This window comes from Agelaius tricolor, unplaced genomic scaffold (assembly GCF_023055355.1).
Source record: "Agelaius tricolor isolate 1412-34295 unplaced genomic scaffold, bAgeTri1.0.p SCAF_4, whole genome shotgun sequence".
Lineage (NCBI taxonomy): Eukaryota > Metazoa > Chordata > Aves > Passeriformes > Icteridae > Agelaius > Agelaius tricolor.
Genome location: NW_027269264.1, coordinates 57102741 through 57119621, shown reverse-complemented (window position 1 = coordinate 57119621; position 16881 = coordinate 57102741). Strand labels below are relative to the sequence as shown.

General features: G+C 48.0%; 3 protein-coding genes and 2 non-coding genes across 18 annotated transcripts in view; all 5 read left to right on the top strand.

Annotated features, from left to right (window-relative positions):
- The first annotated feature begins 382 nt into the window (after positions 1–382).
- RPL17 (ribosomal protein L17) lies at positions 383–4903 on the top strand. The gene is made up of 7 exons (XM_071425847.1): positions 383–482; positions 822–874; positions 966–1006; positions 2195–2329; positions 3273–3371; positions 4132–4323; positions 4812–4903. Exons 2-7 carry the CDS (start codon positions 835–837, stop codon positions 4857–4859), a joined length of 555 nt encoding a protein of 184 aa, XP_071281948.1. The 5' UTR covers positions 383–482; positions 822–834; the 3' UTR covers positions 4860–4903.
- On the top strand, positions 676–744 carry LOC139589536 (small nucleolar RNA SNORD58). The gene has a single exon (XR_011679042.1). It is a non-coding gene; the product is annotated as a small nucleolar RNA SNORD58 (small nucleolar RNA).
- Positions 4404–4471, top strand: LOC139589535 (small nucleolar RNA SNORD58). Its single transcript, XR_011679041.1, has one exon. It is a non-coding gene; the product is annotated as a small nucleolar RNA SNORD58 (small nucleolar RNA).
- A 418-nt stretch (positions 4904–5321) lies between the features above and the next one.
- Positions 5322–9176, top strand: CUNH18orf32 (chromosome unknown C18orf32 homolog). Of its 4 annotated transcripts, none has more exons than XM_071425849.1 (4): positions 5322–5413; positions 5822–5908; positions 7510–7746; positions 8385–9176. In XM_071425849.1, exons 3-4 carry the CDS (start codon positions 7519–7521, stop codon positions 8457–8459), a joined length of 303 nt encoding a protein of 100 aa, XP_071281950.1. In that variant the 5' UTR covers positions 5322–5413; positions 5822–5908; positions 7510–7518; the 3' UTR covers positions 8460–9176. The 4 variants fall into 4 exon arrangements, with proteins under 4 accessions (XP_071281950.1, XP_071281951.1, XP_071281953.1 ...); XM_071425850.1 differs by having other exon boundaries at positions 7505–7746; XM_071425852.1 differs by lacking the exon at positions 5322–5413 and adding an exon at positions 5420–5686 and having other exon boundaries at positions 7505–7746.
- Positions 9177–13670: 4494 nt separating this feature from the next.
- The window catches only part of DYM (dymeclin), a 211214-nt gene continuing 208003 nt past the window's right edge, over positions 13671–16881 (top strand). For 10 of the 11 annotated variants that reach the window (XM_071425865.1, XM_071425864.1, XM_071425859.1 and 7 more), the window contains exon 1: positions 13671–13804. The gene's annotated coding sequence lies outside the window, so the exon portion shown is untranslated. The remainder of the gene's footprint in view (positions 13805–16881) is intronic. The other variant, XM_071425855.1, reaches the window with a different exon arrangement.

The following is a 16881-nucleotide window of genomic DNA, read 5'->3' as shown; positions in this document are numbered from 1 at the left end:
CGCTAATAGTTGAATGTCTTTCTTATATTGCAGTGACCAACACTGCTCACAGCGTCCAAGGTGCTCAGCGCGGATCGGCGCGGGGCAATCCCCTCCCTTGGGAGGGTGGTGGTGCTGTGCCAGAGGCACGCTGATCTCCTTGCTAAAAGCACCAGCACAACGAGCTGAGGGTGAATACCGCGGTGTGTTTCTCCACGGCAACGTGAATACCGCGATGTGTTTCCCCACGGCAACGTGAATACCGCGATGTGTTTCCCCACGGCAGCGTGAATACTGCGACGTCTTTCCCCAGAGCAGGATTTATTCACACGCTCGGCAAGGGACCCGCTCCGGGCGCGCACCGCCCTCACAGCGAAACCCGCCCCCATCTTGGGGGCGGAGCGCTCCCTCGGACCGTCCCCCCCCGCCGGAAATCTCGCGAGACGCGCGCGCGCTGGCGGCGCGCCCCGCCTTTCCTCTTCCTCTGCGGCCGCCGCCCCGAGGTGAGCAGCCATGGTCGGCCCAGTCCCGCGCCAGCCGCCGCCATCCGCCCCCATCCCGCCCCATCCCCGCTGGCACCGGCGTCCCGGACACCGGGATCGCTACGACATGCCCCGCGCCCGCGGTATTCCCCGGGATGGAGCGCGGGAGGCGGGCGCGGATGCGGGGAAGGGGCAGGCCTGAGAAAATCCATGGCTGCGATGATGACTTTCTTAGGACACCTTTGGATGTAACTGTGAAAAGAATACGTAATTTCTGAGCAGCTGCGGCGGTAAGGGGAGTAGTCCGGGTCCTGTGTGCTAGTGTTAGAGATTAATTGTGTTTCAATTGGTGTTTTTCAGCTGAGCTCTCAAGATGGTGCGCTACTCCCTGGATCCGGAGAACCCCACGAAATGTGAGTTGCTGTTTTAGGAGAGTTCGTGTGGGATTTCCCGGAAGCCAGTGAGGTTTTGATTCTAAAACTTGGTCTTTTTTCTCTCTTGTAGCATGCAAGTCCCGGGGATCTAACCTGCGTGTGCATTTCAAGGTAAGGAGTGTGTGATTAGCAGCAATCGTAAATTTATTTTTTGTTTTAAGTAGTTTTTGCTAGTTTTTCTTATTAGTTTTTAAAACAAGCCCAGACTGGCTTGGATTGAAAGTGATTGTAAGGATAATCTCTTTCCACCCTCTGCCGTGGTTAGGGACTCAGCTCCTGTCCAGCGTGGCCCTGGAAACTTCCAGAGATGCAGGGGCAGCCACAGCTTCTCTGGGCACCCTGTGCTAGGGCCTCCTCGCCCTCAGGAATTTCTTCGCAATATTCCTCTTTTTAAGGAAGTATCTTTTTAATCACTAAAGAACTGCTGTCAGCTGCTTGTAATGGTCTCCATCCACAACAAATTAAGAGTCTGGATTCTAGAATTGTCCTTGCCTAATTCAGTTAACAAAATACAGCAGCAAAACAGTTGGAGTAAATTTATCAGACGCTGGACTAGTGTTTGGTGTGAAATTGTTTAATTTTTCCTACTCTTTTTGGTTCTGTGCTGTATGGCACTAGGAACTCAGTTCATCTGGAAAAGGCTTAGGTGCAGAGAACAACTCAGAAGTGTTATTTAATCATGAAACTAGAACTTAGCAGATCATTTTCTGCTTAGTGTAATACGAAGTTTTAACTTCGGTTTTCTTTTTTTTTTATTAGGAATAGGTAGGATTATACTTAGAGCTGGCTTACACAATCAGTAAATGCTGTCTAAAAGACCGATCTTTTATCCTTAATTTTTCTTACTGAGCCTTTTCTTCTCTTACGATTCTTTTAGAGAAAACAACATTGTTAACAATTGCCCCAGTGTTTCTTCATCAGTTCCTCTGAGGTGCTGTATTTGAGGTTTTAGTGAGAATTTATCCATCCAAATCTTGCCTTTTTAGATTAGTGGCCAAACAGGAGCCATGAATAGTATAGGTACCAAAATTATAATTTTATTGAGACTTGAATATTTCCTAAAAAAAAAAAAAAAGTATGCTGGAAACACAAATTTAGTAGTGGCAGTCATACCAGGGGTTAGAAAAGTGGTAACAGAGTAAAAAAATGTTAATTATTAATTATTTTTCAGTCTTAGACTTGGGTATTCTTTAGTGAGTGGAAAGAATTGTATCCAGGGAGGGCAGAGGCGGGGTTGAGCTCGTGCTGTCTCCTATAAGGATTTGTTCAAAGGATCTTTTCTGTGCCCTGTGTTGGCAGAACACCCGAGAGACGGCGCAGGCCATCAAGGGCATGCACATCCGCAAGGCCACCAAGTACCTGAAGGATGTCACCCTGAAGAAGCAGTGTGTCCCCTTCCGGCGCTACAACGGCGGCGTCGGGAGGTGCGCCCAGGTGAGCTCCTGGGAACCCTGGCAGGGAGACTTGGCTCTGGGTGCTTAACACAGAAAGGTGATGGGGACAGGGTGTGGGTGTAGTCTGTCATTGCTGGTGGAAAATCTGCATTTAAACATGGAATCACAAGGTGGTTTGGGTTGGAAGGGCCCCCAGAGCTCATCTCACTCCAGTTCCCTGGACAGGGACATCTTCCACCAGATCATGTTGCTCAAGAGGGAGGAAAGGCTATTAATTCCAGAGGATGCGTCTCCGTGGAGTGTCAGCATCCAGTTGGCAGCATTAAGTCAAGGGATTAAATTTTGTGGGGTTTGGTCTGCAGCAAAATAAAGTAGATGATAATCCGTTCTAATCTATATCCATAAGATACAGGGTCCTCAGCACAGGAAGGATAGTGACATGCTGCAGCCAGTGCAGAGGAGGCCACGGAGCTGCTGCCAGGGCTGGAGCCCCTCTGCTCTGGAGCCAGCCTGGCACAGCTGGGGCTGCTTAGCTGCACAAGAGAAGGCTCCAGGGACACCTCAGAGCCCCTGCCAGGGCCTCCAGGGGCTCCAGCAGAGCTGCCCAGGGACTGGGGACAAGGCCTGCAGGGACAGCAGCCAGGCAATGGCTCCCACTGCCAGAGGGCAGGCACAGATTTTGGGCTCTTGGCAATTAGGAATTGCTGGCTGGGAGGGTGGGCAGGCCCTGGCCCAGGGTGCCCAGAGCAGCTGGGGCTGCCCCTGGATCCCTGGCAGTGTCCAAGGCCAGGCTGGATGGGGCTTGGAGCAGCCTGGGACAGTGGAAGGTGTCCCTGCCCATGGCAGGGGGTGACACTGAATAAACTTCAGGGTCTCCTTGAGCCCAAACCATTCTGTGATAATGGCAAGTTAAAGGTGTGTAGAAGGTAACTGGAATGGACCAGGCCAAAAGCAGAGTCCCATTGTTTGCTCTCTCATTCCAGGCCAAGCAGTGGGGCTGGACACAGGGCCGCTGGCCCAAGAAGAGTGCAGAGTTCTTGCTGCACATGCTGAAGAATGCAGAGAGCAATGCTGAGCTCAAGGTGGGTGTTACTGAGCACAAAGCAATGGTGTCAGGCCCTCTCTCAGCATCCCTGGCCTGGCCTGCAGAGCCACTTGCCACCTGCTTCATCCACAATATTTAATTGTAGGGAGGGTTTGGTGTGGCTCCCTGTTAAAGCAGGCTATGTGTGTTCCTCAAGTTAAATGGCAGCAGCAGTTTTTCACAGGGGAAATCTAAATTTAAAAATTTCACACAAAACGGCTGTTCAGATATCTCAAAATCTGTGAAATTAAGACATGTGAAATCAATAGCTGACTTGGTCGGTTGCTGTCTTTGTTATAGGCTTAATCTGGTAGCTTTGCAGGCAGTGTTGGAGTAATACCTTTGAGTAACCATGAAAAAACCACAGACAATGAGCCATCAGCACAATTTTAAATTTTTTGTGATGTGTGAGGGCCGGACTTTGTCATTTTAGATGATGCTTGCTTGGTAAGTCCTCATCTCCATGACACTGCCAAGCTCAGCAGTTCCATTGGCAGATCCTTGGAAAACCCTCAGCTCCATGATAGCACCAATTTGGCTGTGTCAGTGGTGAATCCTTGGAAAACCCTGAGCTCCATGGCACCACCAGGCCTGGCTGTGTCAGTGGTGAATCCTTGGAAAACCCTGAGCTCCATGACACCACCAGGCCTGGCTGTTTCATTCACCAGCAGCAGTGTCTGGGGCGATTCCTCACATTCTTGCTGCAGAAATGAATTATTTAAAGATGAAAGTGGCTCACAGATTTTCTTCCATGCCAGGGTCTGGATGTGGACTCCCTGGTGATCGAGCACATCCAGGTGAACAAGGCTCCCAAGATGCGCCGGCGCACGTACCGGGCACATGGCAGGATCAACCCCTACATGAGCTCCCCGTGCCATATTGAGATGATCCTCACGGAGAAGGAGCAGATCGTGCCCAAGCCGGAGGAAGAAGTTGCCCAAAAGAAAAAGGTACTGGCGTTGTGTGCTCTGTGTCGTGTGCTCTGTTCCTGTGATGCTGTCAGGACAGCCGAGGGTCTGGCAGAGAGGGGTTGCTGTGATGACAATCTTAGGACACCTTTGGAATGCCCATGAAAAAAATCAGTTCTTTCTGAGCAACCCCATTTTTTAATTTCCAACTCAAGTATTTAGCACTTAAAAGCCCTGAGAACCATTTTTTAATTGCACGGAGGGTTGGTTCTTTCCTGCCTCAAAGCAGCTACAGCATTATGTGTGTGAACCCTGGGTGTGTGCAATAAAATAAGTTTAGTTTACAACCTGCAAGCAATGTAGTGTAGTGCTTGTAGGGATTCCTGTTCATGTGCAGGTGTGATGAGTGTATCATTTGTGGGGGAATTCCTAATTAACAATTCCTAATAGTTTGCAGCACTTCTAAAAGATAACTTTGATGTTTTGGGAAGTCTAATTTCACTGTTCTTTTTTGTGTGTTTGCTTCCCAGATCTCCCAGAAGAAGCTGAAGAAGCAAAAGCTAATGGCTCGGGAATAAATCTGCCTGGACAGATGTATATAAATAAAATCTTTTAAAATTTGGATTGATTATGTTGCTCTGTTACAAGTTCTGACCTTTCGCTGGGCGTTGCTGTGGGTCAGGGGCAGTGAATTTTACAGAATCGTGGAGTGGTGTGGCTGGGAAGGGACCTTAAAGCCCATCTTGATCCCACCCCCTGCCATGGGCAGGGACACCTTCCACTGTCCCAGGCTGCTCCAAGCCCCATCCAGCCTGGCCTGGGACACTGCCAGGGATCCAGGGGCAGCCCCAGCTGCTCTGGGCACCCTGGGCCAGGGCCTGCCCACCCTCCCAGCCAGCAATTCCTTCCCAATATCGGCCCTCCAAGCCGGGCCGCGTGTTCCCGCCGGCTGCCGGGCCATCCCACAGTTCCCCCCTTCCCAAATCCGGGATAATCAGGAATCTGGGCCGCGTCCGCCTTCCCGTCCGCGCGGCTGGGGCGTGGCCTGGCGTGTCACGTGATGCGCGCTGCCGCCGGCCATTGGCCGGAAGCGCCGCCCCGGAAGCGCAGGGCCGTTCCGGTGCGGGCGCAGGTGGGTGCGGAGGACCGGGTGCACCGGGAGCAGGGAATGATCCCTTCCCCACACCCCGCCCTGCACGGCCCACGGCCGCCGGGCCACGCCGCTGGCCGGGGGCTCACGGGCTGCACCGGCCCCAACCGCCCCCGGAGAGCAGAACGGCAACGCCTGACATCAGGCAGCCTCCCGGGCTCCTCATCCTTTATGGAAAACGGGGAAAACCCGGCGGGTTTGCCCCTGTGGCGTTTTCCGGGCGCTGGGAACAAAGCCGTGCCGTGCCGTGCCGAGGTTTGCCCGTCAGTGAGCGCGTTCCGTGCCGTGGGCTCACCGAGGGCAGCGGCACCGCCCGCCGCAGGACATCACCCGCCCGGTCACCCCCTCACTCCTCTTTTCTCCTTTTTTGTTATTTTCCTTGCTAACCAGCTGGCGGAGCGTCACCAGGTCACCGGAGGAATTCGTCAGGACGGTGTTCCACGCTGATCCCAGGGATCGCTGGTGCATCAGGCGGAGGTAGGGATGATTTTTTGGGCAGGAATTTTTTAGACACGAAGTGGCTGCAGAGGCAGCACAACAGGGGCTGTGTTTCCGTGGGACAGGACACAGGCAATGGCTCCCAGTGCCAGAGGGCAGGCACAGATTTTGGGCTCTTGGCAATTAGGAATTGCTGGCTGGGAGGGTGGGCAGGCCCTGGCCCAGGGTGCCCAGAGCAGCTGGGGCTGCCCCTGGATCCCTGGCAGTGTCCAAGGCCAGGCTGGATGGGGCTTGGAGCAGCCTGGGACAGTGGAAGGTGTCCCTGCACATGGCAGGGAATAGAAGGAAATTATTTTGAAGCTCTCTTGTGACCCAAATAATTCCATAATTCTGTAATGATTCTACAGCCTGAGGTGTTCCCTCCAGGCATGTTCTTCAGCTGCTTTATGAATCCACATTTTGCTGCAAATTTAATACTTAGGAAGTTCTGGTGGAGTATCTGAAAATATGGTATCTGAAATAACGTATCTGAAATATCTGAAAGTATATTTTTAATAAGTTGAAAGGGTTACCTCATTTGTGTTGTCTCAATGTAAGATTCCTCTCAGACCTCAGAAAGTAGATTTAAAGTGTATTTGAAGCAGCCAGAGCAGTCAACTGGAAATTGATACTCTCCTTTTCCACAGGGCTAAAAATCCTCAGGATAACATAAAATAAAAAGCAAAATTGGTCCCTAGTGAGGTGTGCACATCTGCCTTTTCACTCTCCATCTTGGAAAGCTTTTGTTTTGCTTCTTGGTGTGAGAATTGAGATGTCAGCAGCCTAGAGAGGGGGACTGTGAAGGGCAAAATTGTGTGGCAGCAGAGTGTGTCTAATGTATTACTGTCAGCACTGGCAGGGACAGGTCCAGCCCTAATTAACTGCTTCCTCTCCCAGCTGGACCTCTCTGCCTCCTTGCTTTGCTTTTCTTACTTTTTTTTTTTTAGCATAGACCCCAAGGTGCAAATTTTGATGCCTTGTGGGTTTCAGAGAGAGGTCATGGTTCATTTTCCAACAGTTAATTGTATGGGCTTGGTGTGGGATCAAGTGAGGGCAGCAGGAAGACAGTAACCCATATGCTAGTTCTCTCAAATCCTGATTGGAATTTTTTCTCTTTTCCACTAGCCTGCCCTTCAGTGGTAGCAACCCCTTGGATGGATTTGCTTTCTGCTGTTTAGTTTCTCCTTAAATAAAAATGGGTTGAGCAAAACAAACCCTTTAGACTCATAATATAGTGGGAACTGGGCTAATACTGGCAGCTTGCTGCCTAAACTGTTTTTGTGTGGCTTAAGCAAAAACTCTTATTTCCTGAATTTGTTTTCCTTAGTTGCATCTGTAGGACTGATTAATAATAGCAAATTGGTTTGTTTCTTTTTGTTAAAATGGCAAGAATGTTCCCTTTCTTGGAGGCTTTATAACATTGGAACACACAACACTTTTAAAGCTTTAGCAGCTGCTTAATAATTACAGAATAATTACGTTTGAATATGAAATATGGATTTTATTTTCTTTGTAAATACTGTTTTCTCAGGTTGTGGCATACAAATGCTCCCACCTAAGCTGTTTCCCCCACTACCCCCACCATCTCTGTCCCAGCACAGGAGGGAGCCATGGTGTGCATTCCCTGCATCGTGATCCCTGTTCTCCTCTGGGTCTACAAGAAGTTTGTGGAGCCCTACATCTACCCCATGATTGCCCCCTTCATCAAGCGTGTCTGGCCCAAGAAAGCTGTGCAGGAGCCACCAGGCACCAAGCAGGGGCCAGGAGGCAGCACTGGGGACCCTCGGGGACCTGCGGCTGCCAAGAGAGACCAGGAGGACGGATCTGGAAGCCATAAAGTAAGATTAATTCACCCAGCTAAGCAGGGAAGCGCCGGGATGGGCCACCTAGTGGTAGCTCGGGAGGGTGAACAGTTGGGTGTGCTTACAGATATTTTGGTGGCTACTTTCTTGGGAACAGCAATCACCACTGCTGTGCCATCTAGGAATTGGTGCTTCAAGATACAGTTAGTATAATAGTTGAGTCTTCTGGTCTTGGAGGAATTGTGCCTGTATCCTGAAACAGCTTAATTAATTATTATTTTTTTTAACAGCTGGCTGTTCTTTCAAAGAAAAAAAGTCAAATATTTGGCAAATCACCAGCAGAAATTAAAAACAGCCCCTCTCTTCAGCCAGCTCTGCCGCTCGTAATGGGGGAGAATGCTTAGTGCATATAAATTATGCTTTTATTATTTATCTTCTGTCACAATGCAAAGACTCATAAATGTTGTTGCTGCTCTCATTCCTCCCTTCCCCCTGAAACAATAATTATTTGTAAATCTACACAGACACCACCACTTTTTGTTCTTGCTCCATATTTCTCCATTTATCTTTGCTGGCCTTGCTTCTAAAAGCCATTTTTGTCACCAGCTGTTCCTGTTTTAGATGTGAAGTTCTAATTTGACATCTCAATTAATGACACTGTTTTTTGTTTGCAGTTGGAAAGCAATGGCATTGCAAATGGAAGTCCTGCAAAGGGATCTGCTGCAGTATATGACAAGAAAACAGCTTGAGGGAGTTAATTCCTAAGGATTTTATTCCCTCATGTCCAGTATGAACTGCTAATATTCCTCTCAATTTGAGACTTTTTTCTTTGCACATTTTAGCTGAATAAAAAACTTAATTGCTTGCAGGAGAATCTCTTTTGCCACTAAAATGGCAGCTGTTTGTTTATTTAAAATATTTGAAAGCTGATGTTCTTGTATTTTTCTCGCTGGAACTACTTTTCATCTGCCAGCTGTTTGGTGTGATTAGAGTTTAGGTTAAATAATGTAAGAATAAATCTGTTTATGAAAGGCAAATGTATCTTAGCATCTTGATGTCACTAAGTGCTAGTGCAGTACTTGAGGCTTTCACCTTAAAGGCTTTATCTGTTCCTGGTGAAGAACTGTGGACTACATTGTGACAACAAAAGCTCATAATTTATGAAGAATTTAGATTTTTCATGTCAAATCTATGGATGAGCTAGAGGAGTTATGCTGCATACAAAATTTGCTTAGCTTACTAAAAGCAGAAAGTCTTGATGTGATACTTTCCTTAATTATTTTCCTTGAAATATTATGCCTTTTTTTTTCCTGAGGCATGATGAAAGAGAATGTTGCTTTATGTTCTGTTGTAGTGATTTATAATGGCGCAGTTCTGGCTTTAAAAAAAAAACTCAACATCCAACTAAAACCTCTTTACCATGCTTGTGGAATTTTCATTATAATAAACTGGGATTTTACTTAAAATAAGTCGTTTCATGCAATTATTGCACAGAATCGCAGAATTCTTAGTGTTCAGAGCTATAAACACTTCAAGTGGTGACAAAATTTTTGAAAACCTGTAGACAGGCCCCAGGCAGAAGGAGGCCCTGAAATAACTGAATTTGTGATAAAGTGAACTGAGCAAACTTTGCCTCTTCCTGGCAAGATGGATTCTGCTGCTGTCTTGCATCCCAGCTGTGAAGGGTTTTAAGTGTCCCTGTGCTTAGTAAGGAATGAAAGTGGTAATTCCTGCTTTTTCCTGTCTACCAAACCAGAGAGCTCTTTAAAAGATTCAAAACTAAACCAGCAGTTCTGGATTCTAGCAGTTTTGGACTGTTCTTTATGATTTAGTTTCCCTAAAATCCTCTCTCAGGCAGGCCTAAAAATGCACTTTTTATACAGGCAGTCCCTGATCTGTCACTGTGGTCCAGTGTTATTCTTGTGACTGTGATTTCTCTCAGCAGTTAATTAATTACTCTGGTATCTAATTTTGCCTGGTGCCCTTGGTGAGGTGCCTCGTTTCCTGCCAGTGCCTGGTTTGGTCAGACCTGGTGTGAATGGCTCTGCAGTGTTCACAGATCCTGTACCCCTGCAGCCACAGCCATGACTTTGCAATGAGCTCAGGCACAGACACCTCCGTGTCAGACCTTGATTAATGCTGTTTCTCTTCCTTAATGAGGAACTTGGTTTGGACCTGAGTTTGGAATCGCTGTTTAATCAGCTGTTACCTCATCCTTGGAACATTGCCCCCCATCGGATCAGTGTATTGCAGCTTCCTCCTAGATCACTGAATCCCGGGATCATTTAGGCTGGAAAAGACCACTGAGTCCATCCTGTGACCAATCCCCACCTTGTCACCAGCCCAGAGCACTGAGTGGCACATCCAGTCATTCCACGGACACCTCCAGGATGGGAACTCCAACACCTCTCTGGGCAGCCCCTTCTAATTCCTGACCTCCTTTTCCATGGGGAAATTCCTGCTGGTGTCCAACCTGAGCCTGCCCTGTCCCAGCCTGAGGCCGTTCCCTCTCCTCCTGTCCCTGTTCCCTGGGAGCACAGCCCGACCCCCCCGGCTGTCCCCTCCTGTCAGGAGCTGTGCAGAGCCACAAGGGCCCCCCTGAGCCTCCTTTGCTCCAGGCTCAGCCCCTGCCCAGCTCCCTCAGCCTCTCCTGGGGCTCCGTTCCATTCCCAGCTCCGTTCCCTGCCCTGCACACGCTCCAGCCCCTCAGGGTCTCTCTTGTCCTGAGGGCCCAGAGCTGTCCCCAGCACTGGAGGTGCCTCAGTCATGCCCAGTCCAATCTGCAGCTCTTCAGCTAAACAAGAATACATGTTCTGACATCCTGAGCATTGCTGAAGGGATTGTCCCTTCCATGCTGTTTTAATATGCTGGGCATCTTATAAACAGGCCGAAGTTTTAGAGTATATCCGCCTCTAAACAGCTGGGAACACAACAAAAAGTCGAGCAAGAGCTTTACTGGGGCTCCTTTAATTTGTGAATGTATTCAGACAATTTATAAAGTCTGCATAATTTTTTTTTTTAGTTATTTAGGATATTATTACAGAAGAAAATGCATTGAAAAATAACAGAGAAAATAAAGTGTATAGTAGATTAGGCTGCAGCATCAGGCTTCCAGCTGTGTGCCAGCACCATATTTAAACACCAGGCCTTCTGCAAAAGCTGCAAAAAGGAAAACAGGCAGATAATGCAAGTAAGATTACACATTTATGGTCTCTGGAATGGTGTTCCACTGCTTTTATTAGCTGCAGTTATACCTAAAGGGAGCAATCTACATCACAAAACTTTCTGTGTGAGGCACTTCACTGGAAGCCCTGTCAGGAGATTTGTGTTATAACTCTTCTGCCCCTATTCTTTTTCAAGAATAGGTCAATAATCCTGTTGTGTTGTGAATAGCTAAATGAAAATCGAGTGAAAGCAAAGGCCCAGGTTTGGGCTGGAGTGCATGAGATCATCTGCTGGGACGCAAAGGACTGCACAAAGCCTTCTTTAAGAAGAAGAAGAAGCGGGCAGAAATTAAGGAAATCCTTACGTGACAGAATAATATTGATCAAGTGAGTTGAATTTAACTGAGAAAATTCCCACGTGCTTGCTACTTGCTAAAAACAAGATTTACAAAAGGTTTAGGCACCTGATGGTGGCATGTGGACTTCTACCAGAATTCCCTAGACCAAGTAGCAGCTCCATTTATACTGAAGACTTTTAGAAAATTTCAGAGTTGGCTTCTTTAGGGGACCAAAGTACTGCAAATCTAGTCCCAAGTTCTTCAGCATTAAACCTGTCTGGCTTTGCTTAAATACTATTGAGGAAAGCAATATTTGAAAAAACATCATTCAAATCAACTAATTTCAAGTATTTTTTCTTAATAAGAAGGTCTTAATGGTACCTTCTGTATGTTGGTTTTCACAAATTGCTGGATGCCAAGAAGTTAGAAAAACACATTTAAAAAACTACAAATATATGCCAAAAATTCTTAAATAAAAAGAATTAATTTTATGTTGCTGATTATTTTGATGGCCTGATTCTGACAGGAAAGGAAATTTTGGCATGTTAGACTGCACATGATCAGCTGCTGAGAATGTCTAAACTGAAAATAAATTCTGATCTAATGACAGTAGCACATTATGCTGTTATTGCCCAGATGGGCAATCGTGTCCCAGCTGAATTTTGGGAGCTGTTCGACAGACTGCAGAGGTTCAGTCCTCAGGGTCATTCCTTCATGATTTCTGTGCAATGGAGAACATTATTGCTGAAAGAACAGTGGCTGCAGAATTTGCAGGTGAAGGAAATGAAATTTAATTTACACTTAGGTTAACTAAAATCTCCTTCAGTGAGAAATGACTGTTTCATTAAATTGCCTAAGACTTGAAAGAAGGGATTATCTTTGTGTAGTCTTCTGATTGCTAGAGCAATGCTTGCTGAACTAAATCATATTTTGGTTGTAACAGACTGCCATTATTCCTGTTTTCAGTGAACCTGGCTGCAGTAATTTAATTGAAAAGCTCTAGAAGGCCATGTTTGCCATGATCATTTTGCATTAGAAATGCTTTTAGGTAATAGTGCTGTATCTTTATTTCACTGTTGTTTTAGAATCACTGAATGGTTTGGGTTGGATGGGGCCTTAAATCTCATCCTGTCACACCCTCAGGACATCTTCCACTATCCCTGGTTGCTCCAAGCCCTGCCCAACCTGTCCTTGGGATGACAGTGAAACACAAATTGACATGTTGTGAGTAGATGTGTTTATAACCCACAGCGCTTGTTTTTGGCACAGGAGTTGCTCTACAAAACCTTTACATTTTGTCACACAGCGTTGCACAGCCGTGCTGTTGACCAGGCCGCAGCTCTGTGGGCGCAGCCATTCCCACCCAGCGCTGTGTGAGCATGGGCTGAGCCCCAGAGCTGTAACGTGGCAGTGTTTGCTCAGGGTTACACCCACGGTGCTGTTTGCAGACCTGCTGCTGACATGCACAGCCCAGGGACAGGGATGGGGAACAGCCCGGACGGGGATTTGCTGTCACGCACCACATGGAATGTGGGAATAAACTCAGCACTACACTGGGAAGTTCCCCTTTTAATGAGCCAATGGGTACCTTGGAACCTGCTGCTGATGGCACAAACCCCACTTTGGAGGTTGCTCTTGGAGAAACAATGATTTAAAGCAGCACGAAGGCAGGACACGGCCTGGTAAATCCTCCCACCCTCAGACATTCACTGTTGGATTCACTGGTCTTACCTCATGTCCCACTGAAAATGTGGGACAGGCGCAGAGTAGAGAATCAGAATGAATCACAGAAGGGTTTGGGTTGGAAGGGACCTCAAACCTCTTCCAGCGCCACTCCCTGCCATGGGCAGGGACACCTTCCACTGTCCCAGGCTGCTCCAAGCCCCATCCAGCCTGGCCCTGGGCACTGCCAGGGATCCAGGGGCAGCCCCAGCTGCTCTGGGCACCCTGGGCCAGGGCCTGCCCACCCTCCCAGCCAGCAATTCCTAATTGCCAAGAGCCCAAAATCTGTGCCTGCCCTCTGGCCCTGGGAGCCATTGCCTGGCTGCTGTCCCTGCAGGCCTTGTCCCCAGTCCCTGGGCAGCTCTGCTGGAGCCCCTGGAGGCCCTGGCAGGGGCTCTGAGGTGTCCCTGGAGCCTTCTCTTGTGCAGCTGAGCAGCCCCAGCTGTGCCAGGCTGGCTCCAGAGCAGAGGGGCTCCAGCCCTGGCAGCAGCTCCGTGGCCTCCTCTGCACTGGCTGCAGCAGCTCCAGCTCCTTGTGCTGCTGGAGCCAGGGCTGGGGCAGCTCTGCAGGTGGGCTCTCACCTGAGCCCAGGGGCACAGGGGCAGCATCCCCCCTGCCCTGCTGCCCACGCTGGGGGATCACCCAGGCTGACACGGGAGGTGTCATGGCCGCCCCTCCCGTCACGAACTACAACTCCCGTGATGCCCCGCGCCCCGCCCCGCGCGGGCCTCGCGCACGCGCAGTGGGGCAGCGCCGGCGACGTGGAGGCGGGCGGGGACCGTGAGGGGCCGTGAGGGGACCCGGGAGCGGCGCGGGCCGAGGCACCCCCGTACCGACCCCGCCACCGACCTCGGGCCCAGGGCACGGACGGTAAGCGCGCCCTCGGCGGTGCCTTCGAAGGGCATGGGCGACGGGTGAACCCAGCGGCCGCCAGCTCCGAAGGGGGCCCCCGAGATCCCCCGGTTGCCCCGACGTCACCGTCCCCTCGTGGCGCGGGCCTGTGTCGCGATAGACGAAGGGATGCCTTGCGTAATTCGACACCGGCGCTGAGGAGAGTTGCCGGGGCACCGGCATCCGCCGTGTCCCCGCCCGGGCTGGGGCATCTCCCGGGATCCCTCACAGGGTTCCTGGGTTGTACCTGTGTCCCTTCGGGATCCAGGAACCAATACCGCGCTGGGTCCCCTGGATGTCCTTGTGTCCCTTAGGGATCCAGGGATTCCTGCCAGGGTTCCCAGAATGTGCCTGTGTCCCTTTACCCAGATCATGAGTGTTTCCTTACAGGGATCCTGTAATCCCTTGGGGTCCCTGGGATGTCCCTGTGTCCCTTTAAATGCGTCCAGGACTGAAAAGCCAGATATTTATACCTGTTTTTTTCTTATGTGCTCATAATGATATTTATTGTTCATGGCTAGATGATAAATTGATTTATTTTCCGTCCTGTTCTTGATGGAGTCTTTTCATTCCTCTGCAGGATCTCAGATCTCCTGGGGCTCACTTTGCCTTCTCACTCCTACCACACTGTTTTTATACTTATGAATGATAATATGTATCAAAAGTGAAACATACTTTAGTTTAAAATTGAACTGGTATCTCACCTGAGCTGCTGGGCTTTGCATTACCTCATACGCCTTCATGCCAAGCACTGTTTGTTTATTTATTTATTTATTCTTTTTAATCTGTGCTGGGAGTTTGTGGGGCCGTAATCTAATTTTTTCCCTTGCCTGTGCTGAGGGATAACGTGCTGGGCTGCATTTTTAATCATTGTAGGTGTTTGCAGAAATAAGGAAGCTGTTGATATTTCCATCAGGGGTCACTTTTGGAGTGCAGGGGGGTGGAAGGAGGCTCCCGGGTGGTTGGGTCCCGTGTCCCAATGCAGGGTTGTGTAATCCCACATTGTGTCAATTCCCAACTGAAAAACGTTCTGGGTGCTCCAGCTGGGCCGACTAGAAAATTGCCATTTCTCCTTGGATTGCCAGGAGTTTGGGAGGCCTCCTGCTGTCATTTCCATGGGCTGTTTTCTCTTTCCACTGCTGCTGCATCAGCAGAGGCCCGTGGACAGCCCGGGGAATGATGGACCCAGCTCAGCACCGTCACCTGGCTGGAGCATCCCTCAGCTCCTCCTCTTACAGTCCTGTGCTGATGTTTTGCTAGCAGAGCTTCTAATCTCTCATATTTCCTGCTAAATCAATAAAAAAAGTACTTGTAGCACATTACTGCTAAACTCAGATGGATCTGGTGCTTCCTTCCAGTGATTTTATCCGATTAAAAGGAAGGTTTGGAGATCACAGAATCCCAAACTGGTTTAGGTGGGAAAGAACATTAAGGATCATCCTGTTCCACCCCTGCCATGGGCAGGGACAGCTCCCACTGTCCCAGGCTGCTCCAAGCCCCATCCAGCCTGGCCCTGGGCACTGCCAGGGATCCAGGGGCAGCCACAGCTGCTCTGGGCACCGTGGGCCAGGGCCTGCCCACCCTCCCAGCCAGCAATTCCTAATTCCTGGTATCTAATCCAAGCCTGTCCTCTGGCATTTTCTGACATGCTGTGTTTTTAAGACCTTAGGATGTTTTTAACATGACTGACAAAAGTTACTAAAAGCAAGAAATCATGTTTGGTGGCTGCTGAACTGATGCCACAGTAGATGATTAATGATTTTAACAGTATTTTTCAAAGTGTATTCTCTAGAGTGGAAAGTCTATACCACCTCCAAATAATCCCACACTCTGGCAAGTAAAACTGAATTTGCAGTGGATCCTGAAGATAGGTGATATATTTTATATAACATAATAATGTAATATTTTTAATATAAATTATGATTGTAATATAGTATAAAATTATTACCCATACAGAGCAGATTTGTCTTTCTGCATAACATGCTTTTTTATGTTGTAGTTAGGTCTTCAGCTGTGAGAAACTTCAGAAGCAGAGACAAATAATCCTGTTGCAAAAATAGGGTTAATGCCCAAACTGTGGAAGAGCACAGATACCAAAATAGTTGTATAAGCTTTTACATATAGCAAAATATACCAATACTGAAACAAATGCAGGCCTTTTAACAAACATCTGAGCATCTGTTTGAAGCTTAAATGGTGCTTGAATTATCTTTTTACAACATTACTGTGGCCTTTAGGCAGGTGTTACTTAGGTCTGATAGTGAAATAGGGAGGAAATACTTGTGTGTAACAGTAATCTTAGCATCCTTTCCATATTGAAGCTACTTGATTTATTAAATCAGGCTACATTTAGCCTGACTTGTGTCATATCCAACCCACCTGTCCATTTCAATTAGAAACAATGAATTACTATAAATTGATTTTTGAGGTAGGCATGCTGAGTGTTTTTTTTTTTTAATAAATAGAGGAAAGAGACAAAGTCATCAAAGAATTCTCATATTGAACAAAATTTCCAACACCATAATCCATCATAGATTATCAGGGAGTTGGTGTAAAACTGTTTTTGAAAACCATTTCTGTTTTTGTGGTAATAAAAGTCCCTTTTGGCCACTGGAAGAAGATAATGTCAAACCAGCAATGTTGGTTCTGATGTGCTGTCTGTTCCTAATCTGTGAAGGCAGGTCGCAGTGTGGGTTGTGCTCATTCTTGATTTGTCTTTATTTTTAAGCTCCATATCCCTTTGATATTCTTGTTTAAAGTTCAGTTTGTTGTTTGTCTCATTTTATAGTTCCAGCACACCTGTCCTGGCTGGCAGTAGGAATCTCACTGGTGAGAGCAAACAAAACCTTTACAGAAATTCCTGCCCACTGCAGAGAGTGGAGATAGTATTTGAATTTTCACTTCTTGAAACTTTTGAAAAATGTGTTACTTACCTGTAGTAGTTTTGTGACAGGTGTTTTACACAGAAATTACAAGGTGTGCCTGACCCAGCCTTCTTCCCTTCTGACAGTGTTTACTAATTGGATTAAAGAATTTATTTCTGCATGTACTCCAAA

Bases quoted from the DNA above. Each gene is read 5' to 3' on its own strand.
- CUNH18orf32 (XM_071425849.1), top strand. From the start codon at position 7,519: ATGGTGTGCATTCCCTGCATCGTGATCCCTGTTCTCCTCTGGGTCTAC. The intron at 7,747-8,384 runs GTAAGATTAATT...TTTTGTTTGCAG, and splicing joins ACGGATCTGGAAGCCATAAA to TTGGAAAGCAATGGCATTGC.
- RPL17 (XM_071425847.1), top strand. From the start codon at position 835: ATGGTGCGCTACTCCCTGGATCCGGAGAACCCCACGAAAT. The intron at 1,007-2,194 runs GTAAGGAGTGTG...CTGTGTTGGCAG, and splicing joins ACCTGCGTGTGCATTTCAAG to AACACCCGAGAGACGGCGCA. The intron at 4,324-4,811 runs GTACTGGCGTTG...TTTGCTTCCCAG, and splicing joins AAGTTGCCCAAAAGAAAAAG to ATCTCCCAGAAGAAGCTGAA.